The 19115-nt window shown below is 41.8% G+C and overlaps 1 protein-coding gene across 2 annotated transcripts in view; it reads left to right on the plus strand.

The window, feature by feature from the left end:
* Positions 1 to 17195: 17195 nt before the first annotated feature.
* Positions 17196 to 19115, plus strand: part of Dcun1d5 (defective in cullin neddylation 1 domain containing 5) — a 28558-nt gene continuing 26638 nt past the window's right edge. Inside the window, exon 1 of one of the 2 annotated variants that reach the window (XM_004626143.3) lies at positions 17196 to 17544. In XM_004626143.3, coding sequence (XP_004626200.1) covers positions 17465 to 17544 — 80 coding nt within the window. In that variant the 5' untranslated portion in view covers positions 17196 to 17464. The remainder of the gene's footprint in view (positions 17545 to 19115) is intronic. The other variant, XM_023709501.1, reaches the window with a different exon arrangement.

Consider the following 19115-nt stretch of genomic DNA (forward strand, 5'->3'; position numbering starts at 1 on the left):
AAAATGCCCAAAGGCACTCATCTGTCCCTTGTAATATGCAAGGGCACATAGCTCCACTGTGAGGAACAGGACCTTACCAGAAAACAGATCTACGGGCACCTTCTTCATCTTGGACCCCCCAGGCTCCATAACTACATGTAGACAGTACATTTCATAGTTTATAAATTATAAGCTTTCTTACTGGTTAGAAGGTACTGCAGCAATCCAAACAGACTAAGACAACACTCTGGTATGAAATCTAATGTTCAATCCCCGGGCCTGCCATGCCAGCCCCGCCCCCAGGGCATGCTGAGACAGCAACTGAGACTGGGCATGGAGGTGCACGACTGTAATCCCAGCTCTTGGGAGGCTGTAAACAGGTGGATCACTACAAGTCTGATCTAGTAGTGAGACCCTATACACCCTGTAGACCCTCCCCGAAAAAATGAAAGAAAAAAAAAAGAATTAAAATACGATCAGGTAGTGGGCTAGGAATTTGGACCAAGATTGCACTTCATCATGCAATGTGGAATGCAGCCCCTCACTACTAACTTCCGTATTTTGAGGAATTTAAAATGGGATTTTCTCTTTTTCTTTTCTTTTTTTTTTAAAATGTATTTGGTACAGGGTCTCATTACAGCTCAGACTTGTAGTGATCCTCCTGTGTTCAGCCTCCCCAGCCCTGGATTACAGGTGTGTGCTACCATGCCTGGACTCAAAATGGAATATTCTTAAAATCCCAGTTTCCTTAAAGCATAGAAGTATACACCTACTGAGAGCCCAAATACCAACCGATCATTTTACATCCACAGAGATACTTGTGACTGGTGGCTACTAAACAACTGAGCAGTTCCTGCACTCTGCTCATCCACGGGAAGCTTTGGATTAAGGGGACACCTTCCAACCCTCTCAGGGTCTCTCAAGTTGGAAACCATCTCCCAGTATGTTTCTAATGAACATACTTTTACCCACTGTGCCTTCAACGTTGCTCTTCAGACTCAGGAGATGAGATGGGGTTTCCCGGTGGCTATCTGGTTGGTTCCTAGCACACCGCAGAAAGCTCATCCACATGCACCCCCACACAGGTCTTCCACGTGACTGAGGAGGTGGAGGAGCAGGCCAGCAATGTGACCGAATGCGGATGATTTTCTTCTCTACTAACAGACTCAGCAACACACACTAGAAGAAAGAAAATCAAGGCATAGAGTTCCTTGCAGAAACAGCTTATGTGTTTCACTATGAGAACTTTACGGGACAGTTAAGTAATTTAAATATTTGACCTCTTTGAATTATTTATTTGAATGCCAGTGCTTATGTCTAAAAATTGAATAACAAAGTTAATTTTAAGCACATTTAATGGTAGAGACTGCAGGTGGTAGGGCAGAAACTATTCTAAAATTGTTGTTTTAAAATAAAAGAATGCATTTTTGGAATTCACACAAAAATGTATAGCTTTATGGTGCTGTGCACTTTCTGATTTGAAAGCTTCCTTATTCTCGAGCTTTACCTATAATTAGCATATATAAGAATTGTCTAAACCACCCCCCCTCATCAATCTTACTGGTACTGAGGCAAAGAGACTCTGTGGAAACCCACATTCTGGTCCTTAAAAGTTTCTTTTTCTATTTTTTCCCCTGTATTTTAGGGAAGGGTCCATAGGGTGCTCAGGGTCTCACTACTGCGTCAGACTCGCAGTGATTCTCCTGTTTACAGCCTCCCAAGTGTTGGGATTACAAGCACGGGCCACCACGCCCAGTCTCAATCGCTGTCTCAGTGCCTCCCAGGGGCAGGGGCGGCACAGCAGGCCTGGGGATCGAACTCCTGGCCCCTGTGCCTGCTTGCAGGTGCTTTAATCTGCTGAGCTATTTGGTCAGCCCGAGTTTCAACACATCATTACCACTCAGGTTTTGAGGGCCAATGGTCACATATGACTGCAAGTAGGCAGTAAGTTCAACTATACCTCTGTACGAAATGGGAGAGGGTAAAGACAAAGAGACAAAGAAACGTACTACTTAACAGCAACCCAGGTAGGAAGACAGCTCAGTGGTGCGGTGCCTGCCTGGCAAGTGTGAGGTACTGGGTCTGAATCCCAGCACCCCGCCTCCGAGAGCAGTCCCAATGACTATCATGCCTTCTAATGTCTTCCAAATGAGTAAGTAACTGCACCAGGCAGAAGCTTTATCTTTTCTTTTTTTCTCTATTATAAAAACCAATACTATTCAGATAATAATCTATTCAGATAAAACCCCCAAAAGCAAAACAAATAAAAAAATGAAGCCCCCAACTGACCCTTGATGCGGGAGGCAGCTGAACTGCTGACTGTCCTGCAGCTCTAGCCTAACCTGGTCCATTCAAATGCTGGTTCTTACAGTAGGACACAACCCACCCATCCCGGGTGCAATTAAATTAGAGCCTCACATGCAGGCCGTGTCACTCCTTTCTGTGACATCCCAGGCCTGGTAGACTTCACAGGTTTGAAAACTGCCCTATACATTGCTGTCTTAGTAAAGTCTGTTGCATCTACTTCTAAAAAATGAAGACATTCCTTTTCATTTTTCCTTTTAAGATAATGGAGTATACTAGCAAAATGACTGTGTGAAGGCCCTTAGGATAGAAAGTTTCAAAATATTAGCAAGTAACCTTTTCCTTTACAATAGTACTAATTATAGTAAATGCTTGAAAGCTCTTTCTTTACAGTGTTCATAATTTAGCTTTTCTTTTACATGCAAGAAACAATTTTGCTTTGACACACAGTTGAATAATACCCTTCGATGTCATTTTAAAAATATTCATTGATGCTGAAGCTTTATTACACCATGGCAACTATTACTAAAAATGTTCACATAAATGGTTATTTCAGGTTATTTCCGTTTTTATTTATATAAAACGGTTGTTGAGTAACATGCAATTAAATTAGAGCCTTCTGCTTCACAGCCAACATCTTTTGGGTAAATTCTGTGATAAAATAACTCTTGACATAGACTGTTGCTTTGAAAATAGAACATCAAAAAAATTGTCACTGTCAACTTACTCATAGGAGTAGCTCAGGATACATTTAAAGGCAAAGAGGCCAAGTTAAAATCTCCCCAAGGCATTTGCTTGGCAATTTTAATCCTTTAGTCTCCAACCAAATATGAAATTTCAAACTTTACATCATCAAGAAATGCATTCGCTGAAAATTATTTCTATCGCGCTTGTCCTGTTCTGGTCAGGACTAGGGCTGGAGTCAATGGAAACTCATCTAGGGAAGGCTTCGCTGGAGAAGGGAGGGAGCTAAGATCTCCCAGTGGGGCAGGCCATTTCCTCAGGTTCAGGTGGAGGCTCTTCAAGGTACAACCACTTAGCAACTAAAAACACAAATGGCCTGAGAAAGTAGTACACATGCATGGCTGTTTTAAGGTTCAATGACACGTGTTTTTAGTCTAGGGACAGGACTTTTTTTTGGCGGGACCGGGGATTGAACTCAGGCCATTGCACTTGCCAGAGAAGCGCTTATTCCACTGAGCCATCTCCCCGGCAGGGACAGGACTTTTAACACTCTAATCCTCATACACATGAAAGCTTTTGGAGGTAACTGCTTTGATTCACATCCAGATTCTAAATCTCACATTCTAGTCCTTTCCTATATATAATTCTCAAAAACTACCTACTGGCCTTACACACAAGTCCCTCTCGCACAAGATAATAGTTACTTTGAGGCTACCTGAAACGAGAGGTTTAGATGGCAAGGTTAGGATCCTTAGCCTCATCTTTGCTCAAATATTATACCACCTTTTTAAGAACTGAGAGATTTTTTCATGTCTTCACTCAAAATTCAATCTTACCTCTTATTAGGATCTAGGGGCTGTCAGCTCTGTAGCTCTGAAAAGTCTTTGATTTCTAGAATTTTTCAGATTGTCCTTTCTAGAAAATCAACTGATATTCATCTGAGTTTATCTCTTGCAATATTTTGGTAAAGGCAGAGAACTGTAACCAACACATATCATCAACCTGCTCCCAACCATCTTCCAGAGTGAGAACTCACTAGGCTCACAGCCTACATTCTTCTAATTAGGGACAATGTCACTGAATATTTTACACTCTAGCTAATCAATCTGCTAAATGGTTTCTTTCCTGCCTGCTGTATGACTATCACTTCCAAATAGCATATTTTAAGTTTCTGTAGGGCGGAATCTTCCTTCCAAGGACCAATATCTATATTCTTTTTTTTTTTTTTTTTTTTTTTTTTTTTTTTTTTGAGAAACAAATAGCAATAAGACAGTTTCAAAACTGATTAGTAGGACAGCTTCAATAATTAACACATTGTTCACTGTTATCTTCTTGGTGGTTAGCCACAGTACGAGATGCAGACAGGATGTCCTGTCCAAACACTGTTAGTACACCTCTTTCCCAGTATCTATATTCATGTGGCAATAGTTATCTTCACTTAATGAATATTTTTGTCCTTTTTTCCTTCCATAGCACACAATAGGAGCGCCTTTTCCTTCTCTCTTTTATTCTTTCTTTTCTATTTATGTATTTGGTACAGGGTCTCACTACACAGTTTAGACTCCAACTGATGCTGCTGTTTTCAGCCTTCCCAGGACTGGGATTACAGGCGTGCGCCACAACACTGGGACTCAGTGGCTGGTGCAGCATGCCTGGGAGCAGGGCCAGGGTGGCATGTGGTACTGGGGATCAACCCTGCTCCCTGAGCTTGCCTAAGCAGGTGCTTAGTCCACTGAGCTATCTCACCAGCCCTTTTCTGCTCTTTTTAAAGATAAATGTTGCCATATGACTTACTTTGATCACTGAAGTGATATACCTCATATACATATGGAAGTTCAAATTTTTCTTCAAAGGTTTGACAATTTTAGTTATTAAATACACTGAAAACAAACAAACAGGAAAAGGCATACTAATTATTAATAAGGAAAACTGGGTGCCAGGCATAAGGTATGATACTCAAAGGCTAAATAATTGAAGCTTTGATTGCCTTTTTAGTTACAGGCTATGAGGAAGGTGGTAACAGAAGTTAATGGAAGTATGAGGAGACAAAAATGCTTCAATTAATGTCATATTATGCAGATAAAGTCACAGGAAACAGCTTTCACAAGAATATGTGACATCCTGCAGAAATCACTGGGTGGGCCCAGATAAGGCACAACAGAGCCTCCCGGAAAGCCTCTTTGCATGCTCTTTGTATTTGGTGATGCATGCAAAGAATCACAGCATTTAGAGCTCCTGTTTCTATAGCCTGTCTGTCTGAGTAGCCATGTCAAAACACGCTAAAGAAAAGTATTTCAGAAGTGGTCTATTTTGATCTCCCTCAAACAAAAGCCTTTAAAACCCATACATGGTTAAGCATAATTCTTTCTCATTGCCATAATAATCATGGAAGTAGAAGTCAAGATGTAGTTTTTAATCACACTAGTCCCATCAGTAGCTATGATTAATAAAATCTTCTTGATAACAAACCACACACAAGAAATAAATTTTCATTATAATGTGGTTTAAACCATCTGGCTTAAGGTGTTCTATGGGTTAAATGCACTCCCCATGGTTTGTATTGGAAATTTAATCCCCAATAAAACAATGGGAGGTGAGGTCTAATAAGTTGATAAAGGTAGTAGAGCTTTGTCTTTGTGAACAGACTAATGGTGTATCACTGCAATGGGTTAGTTATATCCAGAGTAAGTTTGTTTAAAAAATGAGTTACCCATATTCTCATCATGGAGATATAATATGCAACACCTGAAATACAGAGGAAACAGTATTTATTTGGCTTACGGTTTCCAGTGGGTTCAGCCCCCCGCCAGCTGGCTCCAAAGCAGTGGTGGCACAATGGAAGGGCCTGGCACAGGGCAGATGCTCACTCTTTCGCAAGAGGAAGTACAGAGAGACAGAGAAGGCAAGAGCCAAGGATAAGAATCCAATGTATTCTTCTAGGTCTCCTCCCAGTGACCCCGCTTCCAATTGGGCCCCACCACCTAACAGAACATTCAGCTGCTGAATTAATGGAGGATAAGTCCACTGACAAGCACAGCACCCCATGACCCAACTGCCTTCCAAACACATGAAATTTGGAGGGGACATTTCAGACCCAAACTCTAACAGTGAATGTGACCCTCTCTTGCTCTCTGTCTCATGTGTGTGCTTTCTCTTGCCCTTCTCCCTTCCATCAAGACAAGCTGTAGCATGGAAGATCTTGCCTGATGAGGTCTCTCAATCTTGTATTTCCAAAACTGTAAGAAATAAATCTCTACTGTGTACAAATTACCCAGTATGTAGTATTGTGAAAACACAAATAATGGATTAAAATAATAGGACATTGAGATTTTGTGTAGTTATTGTAACATAGCCTATTCCTGACAGTCAAGGTACAGCAAATGTTAGTCCGGGCGTGGTGGCTCACACCTGTAATCCCAGCACTGGGGAGGCTGAAACCTGGAGGATCACTATGAGTCTAAGCTGCATAGTGAGACCCTGTACAAAAAAGAAAAAAAAAAAAAAAAAGACATGAAAAGGTATACAAATGTTATCATAAACCACAAAACTTTAGTGAATCAAACTAAGTAATTTATTTTTTCTTCATTTGACATTTCAATAAAATAATATTTGGCAGAAAATTTTCCATGTGATTATTTAGGAATCTCCTTGCATTTTTGGCTCTATGATCTTCTAGAACTGCTCAATTCCTTTTCAAGTTATCGCAATCTGACTGAGGGGCAGGCAGAGTCAAGTCTCACTCGAGTCTTCTATGGCAGTTCCTGACTACAGAGTAGTATGAGGAGTGTAATCATACTGGACACAGCACACTAAGACAGAATGACATTGGCCAACATGTAGCACTCTCAACAGTGCTGCTTAAAGGGCATGCAACAGGCACAGGGGCCAGGGTTCAATTCCCAGGCCTGCAGTGCTGGCCCCACCACCAGGGCATGCTGGGATGACAACTGAGACTGGGTTGGTGGTGCGCGCCTGTAATCCGAGCTCTTGGGAGACTGTAAACAGGTGGATCACTACAAGTCCTATCTGTGTAGTGAGACCCTGAACACCCTGTAGACCCTTCCCTAAAAAACAAAACAAAACAAAACAAAACAAAACAAAACAGTGCTGCTTATGAACCCTGTGTCTCATTAAATGAACCTACAGGTCATCAGTTTTTTGTTTTTTTGTTTTTTTTTTTGGTGGAACTGAGGATTGAACTCAGGCCCTTGTGCTTGCCAGGCAAGCGATTATCTTACTGAGCTATCTCTCCAGCCCCAAGTCATCAGTCTTTAGTTTGTTTTCAAACTGTACATAGGGCAGGCTTCAGACATCCAACCTGTGCAGTCTCGCATGGTGTTATGCTTAGAAAGATCTTTGTTTAAATGCTCTGCTTTCATAAAGCATTAAGTTTTGAACAAGGGCTCTGAATTTTCATTTTACTCTGAGTCTCATAAATCATGCAGTGGGTTGTTAAGTTGAAATTAAAGCAGCACATGGAAGCCTCAGCTGCACGTCCAATATAGACACTGACAATGCAGTTGTCCAAGACTGCCCTACTTACTTCGCCTGTAGTCAGCCTGTACAGACATAATGTCCTGAAAGATATTTTTTAGTTTTTCTGAACATGACTATTATTGAGGTCATTATTATTGTTGCAAAAAATTATGACTATATAATAAAGTTTAGCTTTACTCCAAAAATATGCTCTTGAAGCCTCATATTTCAAACTGCTATGAAATCTATTATTGTTGATTCTCATAAGCCATATTTTTCCCACTTTTTTATTTGTCCATACAATTATACAAATTAGTGGGTTTCATTAGTGGCTTTCATGGGCAGATTTGTGCATACCCTAATCATTTCCCTCCTATCATCCTTTACTTTATCTCCTGCCACATTTTGGAGGTGTTTCAATGTTCGAGCCATGTTTTCTTTAGAGATAAGAGGTCTCTTGCAAAGTAATGTCCAGCTCCTCAAAGAAACTACAGACTATAGTTTATGCCATAACAAAAAAAAATCATTTTAGCTAAGAACTGGATAGTTAGAATTTAAAAAGCATCTCTGATGCTAGAGATGAGGAAGTAGAGTTCTAAATAACACCATGAGGGACAGAAACAACATCAAGAGATATCTTAGCATTCTCAGTGCCTGCAAGATAAGTGCTAAGGAAAGAGCAGATTTAGAGATCATTAAATCTTACCATCCTAGGAACCACTGCTTCATCTGATAGAGGCCTCTCTGTTGAAGAATCAACCTTTGTGATGACCGGTCCACACCAAGGACCTTCAGAAATTGCCCACATGTGATGCCTATCCACAATCCAAGAATTTTCTGAATCCCACTTAATCTATCATGTGTGGATAACCCTATTTTCAGTGGTTGAAAAATAATTAAGATTCTTAAAACTAATGGTGTTGTTGTTGCTCATGTTTTAATAGGTTTTGGTGACATTGATGGGAATTTGTGATCCAAATTCATGAGCAGAATTTGGATCACAGTGGGAAATAAAAATTCCTCTGATATGCCTCCTTTGCAATTTCACCTCTTGATTGTATACACTACTTCTTTTTTCTGTATCTAGGACAAGGTCTATAGGGTCTCACTACGTAGATAAGACTCACAGTGATTCCCCTATTTTCAGCTTCCAGAGGGCTGGGATTACAAGGCGCGACTGGCATGGCACACCAGGGATCAAACCCCAGCTGCTGTCTGTACATTAAATAAATCATCTTATGTCATGGTTTGGGGTTTCTGGAAGGGGAACAATACATGACACATTTTATAAGATTATTTTATATTCACCCAAAGAATCATATATGAAGAATGCAGGAAATCTGTCTACACACTAAAGACCAAAGAATCCAGCTAAGAACCTGGACCCTAATATCGTGCATGAGTCCAGCTGAAAACCTCAAGCCAATAACAATGCCTCTCACAAGTCCAACTGGAGGCCTAGAGCCCATGACAATGTCTCATACAGGCCCATTTCACAGATCTGCACTGGAAAGGTCCAAAGGTCAGTGATGGAAGCTACAAAGTCTGTGCCAGCAGGATGAAGGATCTGTGCCAGCAGGCTAAGAGATACACACTGGAGCCAGGAAGCAACGCTCAAGGTAAGAACCAGAGCTCTCCCCAAAAGTACCACAGCTGTCCTCAGCAACAGTGAGGTCCCAAGCTTCTCCAGTGATAAAGCAAGCTGAGTTTCCATCAAGAAAACCAATGTGACAAGCTTCTCCAGGATGCTGAGCTATGCACCATCTTCCCCTCCAGAGGTACAAAATGATGCTCTAGGTGAGAGGACCAGAGATTCTCCCAAAATAAACCACAGCCATTCTCAGTGACAACAAAGGACCCAAGCTCCTTCAGCAACCGGAACAACAAAGTTCACCAGGAAAGCCAGCACAAAAGGGTCCTGCAGAAGAACAGCCCAACAGAACCAGCAGGTTCCAACAGCTACAACACTTTCTCCAAACAGCTCCCTAGCAGCACCTCAACAGCTTCTCCAGTTCTGCCTCTCATACTGCTGGCAACGATCCTCAGGTTGGCCTCCCACACCCAGCATCACCCTAGTTCAATTCAACTAAGTGTAAAAAGTTGACCACCAGTTAGCAATCAACTACTCTACACTACAATTTATTTTTGTTGGGTATAACGTAAGATCCCGATACATAATTTTATGTTTTGAGAAATAATGAAATGCTTTATTACTCAGATAAGGTAATGTTATTTTATCTATCAGATAAGAAAAATGTTTCACAATAGATTTTTTTAACCAATGTTTCAAAGTAAAAAAAAAAAAAAAAAGATAATTCCATGTGTAATGGTTGATTGTGTCAACTTGAGTTTAGGAGCTTAACTAAATGAGCTCAGCAATTCTACACATTAGGGTGTAGAGGACCCTCCCTGGATGCTCTAGAAGACTCACCCTAGGCAGCTCACTGCCCCAATGGTATAAAGGGGGAATGAGGAAGGACAGATGGACTTCTGTTCTTCAGAAGTGCTGCAGTCTTCACCCTGAGCTTGGCTGTCTCCTGGCTTCCAGTGCAGCCTCTTCAGCTTCCACTGTAGTTTTCAGCCTTCTGGTGCAGAATCTTCATCTTCAGCCATGGATCTTTCAACCTTCTGTTACACTCTTCAGCTTTTCGGCATAGGCCCACCAGTCTCCTGGTAAGGACTTGTACAGGAAATGCAGCGAGCCCAGACCTTGGCCTGAAACCTTTGGTCTCCATGTGCAGACGCCCTCTGTACTCTACCTCATTTATCAAGGAGATCATCGTAAGCTGGTCTTGTAATTACTCATACGTTTGTATGTCTAGTATTGTTTCCCAAGAACAACACTGACCGACATACCATCATTCTACTGTGCTATGGTTTCAATCTAAAATGTTCCCAAAGCCTCATGTACCTGGGAAGGGACTGACTGGATCATGGAGGCATTGTAGCTGACTTGCAATCCAGGGGTGGCCTGGTCAGAAGAGGTGGCTCACTATGACGTGACCTTGAAATACAGACACCACCTCTCCTCTTGGCTCCCCCCACCCCTCTGGCCTCCCTGCAAGGAGCTGAACATGCTTCCTCTTCCACTCCCTTCAACTCTGCTGTTTCTCCCTGGGCCCCGCTGATCATAAAAGGACTATGACAACTGAAACAGGAGCCAAAAATCAAGCTCTCATCTTTTATGTTGTGGGTATCCATATAGTGTTGTAGCAAAGTGTTGTTCTCATTTAAAGAAATCCTTGCAGCTATGCCACCTTTTCCACAGTAAGTGGAAGAAATACAGTGTGACAACAAAAGTGACTCCTACATGGCTGTACTGGTTGATACACACTGTGTCAATGTAAGAAGTTTAGAAGTTTAATTAAGTGACTCTGCAGGGAGCCAGGATTCTTAGTTTGTAAACAACCCCATGCTGTGCAAGAGGAAGGCATGAACACTGTGAGTTCTACACCCCTAGCCCCATTTCTTTGGAGGTCTTGGTTTTCCTTGCGCCACTATGCACCTATGCCACTTGGCAGGAGCTTGATCTCTGCAGCCATGCCACTCTGGAGCAGCTCCAGTCTTTGCAGTCAGTGTGGAAGGGAGAGAGACCGGCTAGAAGCCACAGTTGCTGCCCTGCCCTTTGCTCTTCACTGTTTTCTGGTATGAACCACTGCTCTCTGCCATGTGCCACTCTGCCTGGGAGCCAGCCGAGTATGGACTGAAACCTCCACAAACTGTGAGCTAAAAAAAGCTTTCCTTCATTTTGGGTGTCGGGTATTTTGTAAGAAGTAGAAAGTGAGACACTAGCAATTCCTAAAATTATGAAAGCACTTTAAGAACACAATGAACACAAACTGCATTTACTTGTGGTCTTTGCCAGCATCTCAACCATCCGTTCTCTGAAGAGCAATACCAAAGCAGTGCACTATCCACCAGCAATTTTCATTCTGTGAACTACTTTTCTTCACTTGGGGTGCATATTCACATGCTAATTAGCAAGCTGGGTGTCCTGCTTAATAGAATTTCCCTCTTGAGCACTTGTTCTTAGTCACCCTGGTTAGGTCTCAAGTTGAAATTGCTCTGTCATTGTCCACACATGACATGGTTTTCTACTTAGGATCTCAAATCCAGAATTTTATGAATTATGACTTTTCCCAAAGTATCTAATCTAGGTGGTTCTCCTCTGTTATCTTCTTTTTTCATAAACTTCTATTTCTAAATTTTTTTCTAATCATTATGATTAACTGTGAATCATTTAACTGTGAATTTTAATTTTTACGTTACAAACACCTTGAAATTAGTATTAGAGTTTCCCATAATTCCACATCCAATTTCTCCTATCATTATCTTATGCTAATACAGTACATTTCTCACAACCCAAAAATCAAATATTATTATTAGTTATATTCACTATTTTCTTTTTTTATATGGAGTGGCAAGATTTTATAACAGATGGGTTGACATATCTGTTGTGGTTACTTTCTTGTAGCTGTGACACAGTACCTGATGATGCACACCGGTATCCTTAAAACAGCAGAGGTTTATTTTGGCTCACAGATTATAGAAGATTCAGTCCATAGTAAGCTGGCTCCAAGGCACAAAAGACATGGTGGAAGGGTCTGGCAGAGGAAAACTGCTCAGATCATGATGGTCTGGAAGAAAACAGGAAGAGCTGGATAGGACAGGATTCTCTTTCCTGTCACATCCCCAGTGACCAGCCTCTCTGACCAGGTACCAACTCCCAGCAGCCCACTCAGCCACCAAACTCAATTGTGGATGAATCCACAGATGCATATAGTACCCCCATGATCCAAGCAACCTCCTAAAGCCCCACTTCTGAGGACAAGAGAGTTCTGAGGGGCATTCCAAATCCAGAACATAGCACCTATCTACCACACTGAAGTATAAATAGAAACCTATTTCTTGCTTTTCCCTAACATCACTCTGCCAACCCAGTCTTCTGTATACCTTGAATAAACTTTAGCCCAATTTCATACTGTAGTAGGATTTGGTGTTCCTCTCTGCAGGAGGATTTTATATTCTTTTTTTTTCTAATTTTTAGAATTCATTTTAATGAGAAAAAGTAGCAATGAAACAGTTTCAAAACAGGTTAGTAGGGCAGTTAAAATAATGAATACACTGCATAATGTTGTTTTCGTAGTAGTTATTCAGAGTACAAGATGCAGACATAGCTTGTCTAAAAAATATCAGTACAGACCTTTACTCCCATTGAACTAATACAAGGTAGCTGTATATCTATCCTATTTTGTACATACATATATATATGTATATATGGTTTTGTTTTGGTCCTTCATTTATATCCTCCTTGTTTTGTTTTGTTTTGTCAGAGATGGGTGCTCCACTGTTGTTAGAGAAGCCTTTTCATAGTTGATGCCAATTTCAATATTGTAGGTACTTGAATTCAGCAAAATAACCCAATATAGTCCAATAGTCCATAATAGTAGTGGGTTATCAGCAGAAATGGCAATTGTCTGAAGTTGTTGCATTTACAGCTCAGCCTTTTACAGCTCAGCATGTTAATATAGTTTTACTTTTATATATCGTGGTTATACTTTTCTGCTGGATGGTTTAAGATCAAGTTAAGCCAAGACCCATATATGTAAAAATGTAACTTTTGTATCTGGCAAGGTCAATCAAATCCCCCCAGGATTTACCGTGAAACCATGTACAGCACCTTGCAGATCTTTTGTCAGTGTCAGCCATGTAGATGAGTCATGTCCATTGCTTGACCAATTTGCTCTCTGTGAAAGCCTGAGAAGATATTTTCTCTCTAGGTAACTCTCCTTAGGCACACTATACCTCATCAATCACTTTCCTCTGTCACCCCATAATCTCCTTGATCAGAAAACTTGGGACACCACCGAGTTATAAGATGTCACATCACAGGTTCTCTTATGTCCTGAGTCCTCCCTGACCTTGAAGGGGTAGGGGCAAAATAATGGCTATCCTTTTAGCCCCTCTTTTTCTCTAATTTTTGGTTTGTAAACTTTAGTTGTTAACTTTTGTGGATAACCCAATAGTATTGTGGACTGCTGAACTGTGTTGGATTGTTTTGCTGAATTCATACACCTATAGTATTTAGATGTCAATGAAATACTCATTTCTGACAGGACTAAAAAAAAAGTAATACAAAGGAAAGACCACTTTGTATATATGCAGAATAGTTACAGCTACTTTCACTTAATTCAATGAGAAGAAAGATTTGTACTAATAGTGTTTGGACAGGATATCCTGTCTGCATCTTGTACTATAGATAACCACTAAGAAGATAACAATGTACAATGTATTATTTATTGAAACTGTCCTATTAATCAGTTTTGAAACTGTCTTATTGCTATTTCTCAATGAAATAAAAATAATAATAAAAACTTCAGTTGTTAAACATCCAGAAGAGAAGCTTATGATATTATTGTCCTGTAACAGAGGAGGTTGAGCTTAACCTTACTATCTGTCTGAATATCACACAGCTTAGACATAACATGGAACTGGTATTTTCCAATAACCATGAATATTCTAAACTTTAAATCCCTATAGAATGTGAAAAAAATTACACATTTTTACATAGAACTTTAGATATCAAACCATATACAACATTATAGCAGGACAATCCTATGATTTTCTTTCTTGTCTCATTTTATTACCTTTTTTCTTTATAAACATTTAAAAAGAGTATAGCAACAATTGATATGACATTGGAAGCAGTATGCATTTAGAAGACCAAAATGATAGGTATTTCAAGTTTTAGTGTTACACATTGCTATCCTCAGTTTAGTTACTTAGTTCTCAGATATCAGCATATAGAGTTAGTCAGGGTGTATTCTATATCCTTGACATAGTGACCTCGTGTAAAATCATATGGGTTGAACAGGAGTGTTAAAGGACAGAACCTTTAACAACCAGCACAGGATTTCCCATTTTCCTTTCCCTTTATCATGATGACAAGCAATGTTCTATATAGCAGCTATTCTTTCAGTCTGGGTCTCAGAATGAACCATAGTAACAGTCAAGCTACAAACAATGTAATGTACCATGGTCTTGGTTACTTTTCTCTTTGTTGAAACACCCGACATGCAAAGTTGAAGCAGTGCATTTCAGCTCATATTTTGTAGATGTTTTAGTCCATTCCGCTGGCTTCCAAGGCAGAGTGGCACGGCAGAGGGGCATCAGAGAGCAGCCAGGAGGCAGCAGCAGATAAGCAGCAACAAATCAGCATATCATCATCAGTAGCAGCAGCAGCAGCAGCAGCAGCGGCGGCAGTGGCAGCAACAGCAGCAGATCAGCAGCAGGAGGAGGAGGAGGAGAAACAGGAAGAGCAACAGCAACAGCAACAGCAGCATCTGCCGCCACTGCAGCCCTGCTTTTCCTCTACCCTCCGTATTCCATCCAGGCTGTCTTTTGATTAATGCCATTCACACCCAGCGTGAGGCTTCCAATAGTCACAGCCTTAATTCCAGTATTACACCTTTATTCCATATTACACTCTAATGCAGCTACCTTTGAAACTTCCCACCTACAAGTGCATGAGGCTTTGGGAGGACATCTAGATACAAACCATAACAAGTACATTATTTCAGGATGCATCGGGTAGTGGCATTTGTTACATTAGAAAATCCTATTTAAGTATTTCATTTCTACTGTTCTCTTAGAGTCAACTCTTTCTGGGTTTCTGTATATGGAAATATTAACAAAATTTAGACTTATAATGTTGTTTTGAATATCAATATTAATGTTCAAAAAAGAGAGCATTTGTATAGATCCAGGACAATGAAACATGGCATCCCACAGATCATTTAATGTCTATGATGCTTGCTTTTCTGAGAAGTGGTAAAATCCTATTTTAAAGAAATGTTAGGAAAAAAAAACCCTACAGAATATATAAACACATTTTTAAGGAACTATTTTTGGCTACGTTGGTAGAGACACTATTTTTAAAGCTCATGCTCTTAAATTTTATTCTATAACTTTCAAAAACCAAGGAATGTGTATCTGACCAAAATGGCAAATGTGTCTCAGCCACTTTGCCTCTTCCCTATTCAGCATAAGTATTATGTCCACTGTCATTACAGATGGCTATTATTTAGCCTGAGCTCGTTTTTATATAAGCTAAGATGAAGGATAAAGTTCTTATGGCTTCCCTAAAGTTACCAAGTATCTTTTTGGATCTGAAGACAGATCGTATTTTTCTATTTTCCTTCTCATTACTTTCTGTAAAAATAATGTTACTGCAAAAGAAAAAGCCACAATACTTTACCATATATGGCATACATTTCTACATGTACAGTTCAGTTGAGGACAGAATATATCTCTTATCCAAAAAAGTTCTCTGAATTTTTTTTTTACCTTACTCCAACTCTACCCCATTACAGGCTCCAAGTGTAACTGATATGCGGTCACTACAGATGTCTTAGAATTTGATCAAATATGCAGCTAGTGTTAAAATTTCCGGTTGTCCCATAGTACTGTGGGACTCCAGTTAAAATTCAATGAACCATATTGAAAGTGACAGAGATGGGGGCTGTGTGTGGGTTTGACTCAGTAGTAGAGGGCTTTCCAGGCATGCGTGAAGCCCTGTTTGTTCCCCAGCTCTGCCAATGATTCATATGTTCGATACATTTCTTTTGAATTCACTGTATCTCTGCCCAATAATTTGTTGCAGAACCTGGGTTATTTGTCCTGTACATTTTTCTGACTGGCTGCATTTTGTTTGCGCTGAGTGTTGAACAGGTCCCTCATTCTTCTTTTGGTAGATGGTTCCATTTAGTAAACTGATCTGATTGAGCTTAACTTTTTGGCATCACACATTTTTACTTGGGTTGATGGATTAAAGGCTCTCCACACTCTTTCGGTATAATAGAATTTTATATCCAAGACAGGTAAGTTTCTTGGCTCACATAAACTAAAAATTCTGATGTTTCACATTTGGGACACCTGTTTGATTTAGTTTCTTAGGGTTTTGGCTTCATTTTCATAGGAAATGAATGGCTCAGTTTCATTTCATCAGCACTCACTGGCCTGCTGTGGGTCAAGCATCCATTCAATTAACAGCACTAACTGAACATCCTAATTGGCCAAGGGTCTCACGGAAGCGGTAGTCTCACTAAAACCACATCAGCTTTTACTATTTTTAAAGAAAACGTCAGTCCTCTAACGTCACCGTTGTTCCATTTTACAGACAGGAGCTTTTGCTCAGTCTTTACACGACAGCCCTTACTTACAATCAATATTTCTACCTAAGCGAAAGCGGAGAGAGTGGCAAGCGCGCGGGGTGTTTGGGGCGCGGCCCCGGGAGCTGCCCCGAGTTCCAGCATCCAGCGAGCGCCCGCCGCCCGAGAGGCGAGCTCGGCAGGAGCGTCAGCGCAGGAGAAAGCTCGCCGAGGCCGGAAGCGCAGGGCTCGGGGGCGAGACGGCCAAGGGGTGGGAGGAACACTCACCTGGCAAGGTGACGCTGCAGATGACGTCAGAAGCGCAGGGTTACTTCCCGGGTTATTTTTAACCCAACTACAAAGCAGTAGTGATTTCATGAAACATTTTTGGACCACAAACAGTAAGGCAGAATGGAAACTGCAAGAAGCAGGTCAGGACGCCTTGCCCAGAGCCCGGACGTCGGCCCGCCGCCCTGGAGCACGTTCTTCCGCTCGCTCGGGGTGGGCGGGGGCCGGGCAAGGCCACGCCCCTCCCGTCGGACGCTCTGGGGGGTCACTTCCGGTCCCGGGCAATTCTCTTCCGGGTCGCAGAGCGCTTCTGCTGTCCTGAGTAGTGGCGGAGCCGCGCAGTCCCTGTTAGCTCCTCCTGGTGCGATCAAGCCGTAGCGTCCAGCGGCGAGAAAGCTACCGCTGTCTCAGGCGAAGAGACGAGAGCTGGGGACGGGCAGCAGCTGGGCGCGCCGGCGGGAGCCGGCGGCTCCGCTCCTTCGCTCGCTGCTTCCTCTGGGAACCGGGTGCCGGCCCTGAGGGGCCCCGGGCGGACGGCAGCCCCGTCCCCGGCTCGCTGCCCACCCTGCCGGGGAGGGCGAAAGATGCCGGTGAAGAAGAAGAGAAAAGCCTCCGGGGTGGCAGTGGCGGAAGACGGAGGCCTCAAAAAGTGTAAAATCTCCAGGTACCACCCCCCGCCGGTCTTTCCTCCTTCTGGGCCGGACAGCCGGGGGAGGAAGGGTCGGGCCGGGCCGGCGCAGCCCGCAGAGGGGAGAACCGATTCCGCGCCGGGCCGGCCTCGTGTTGGCGTGTCGGTCGGGGCGCCGGCGGGGCCCTGCGTGCTGCCCGGCGGGGCTCGGGCGTGCGGTGCATCTGGCGCTCCCTCGCGCGCCCTTCCCTGCCCCCACGGCCTTAACTCTTCCTTCGCCTTTTTTTCACACCTAGAAGGATCATTTCTATCTAGGATTCCTTTGTAGCGTGTGCCGAAAGGAGCAGAGCATGAGGAATTTGGGCAACTGCTTTGGGAATCAGAGGAAGGACGAGTATGCTCTAAGTGGCCTTCATATTTAGTATCTGAAATGACCCAACCTGGACGCCCCGGCCCCAGCAGGAGGCCTTTTAAATTACAGGAACCCAGTTTTCGGGAAGTATCGTGTGCCACTCGTCCCGATTCTGCGTGCGGGGAATTAGAAAGGCCTACGTGCTGTCGTGCTTTTTGTTTTCCACCACTCACCACACTGTTAGCTCTCAATATAAAGATTAATATCCTCGCAGCTATTGTGCTCTTTATTCTCTTGGAGAAAAAGAAGAAAAACAGAACTATAGTTACAGGTCTTCATTTAGCCATTACAGAAACATTTTGTGCTGCAGAAATCTTTGCAATGCAAGTGTGAGAAGTGACCCCTCCCCCCATCTTTTTTCGGCTGTGTTTTTACCAAGAATTGACAGTTAAGGCAATAATTTGAGATGCAGCCACTAAAACTAACAGTAGTAGCCCTGGATGAAATAATAGCGCTCTCCTTGAAGAGAGGTCTGTTTAAAATGTGAGGGAGGTGAGAGTATAGTCTGCATCCTTCTTTTTGCAAGAAAAATATATCCTTTTAATTTACTAATATAACATGATGCAATTATGTTGGTCTCGTTTTATTTAGGATATATTAGTAATCAAATATTAAGTATCAAAATAGTACGACTTTGTTTTCAGATCTTAAAAATAGTTTGTTTGGGTTTTTTTGTCTTTATTAATGTACTTAGGCAAAAGGAACCTGAGAAATTTTGTTTTCTTTTGCTTTTTTGAGGCAGGTATGTAGTTCAGGTTGCTCTTGAATATAGTATCTGCCCAGGCTGGCCTCCTCACAGCAATGCTCCTGCTACAGCCTCCTGAGAGCTAGGATTACAGGCATGCACTACACACTGAGCTCCTGGGCTACTATTGGATAATTATCTTTTACTTTGGAGTGTAAAATCTCTTCTCCTTGGTGGTCAATATTAGAATTTGACACGATTATTTTGCCAGCTCTTATTTTTATGAAAAATAGGTAAATGGTTTTTTGATTTGTGGCCTTCTTAAGTGTATAATGTATCAAAATTTCTTAAATGAAGGATATTAAAGTAGCTGGGAAGGCAGATTATTATAACTCAGGTGATACTTTGCTCTATCAATTTAAATTTTTAAACATGGCATCCCTGTTTTACACTACATGATGCAATTATGTTGGTCTCTGAAGTTCCTTAAATCTTAATCATTTTTTCTTT

The sequence above is a fragment of the Octodon degus genome, unplaced genomic scaffold, assembly GCF_000260255.1.
Source record: "Octodon degus isolate 3935 unplaced genomic scaffold, OctDeg1.0 scaffold00012, whole genome shotgun sequence".
NCBI lineage: Eukaryota > Metazoa > Chordata > Mammalia > Rodentia > Octodontidae > Octodon > Octodon degus.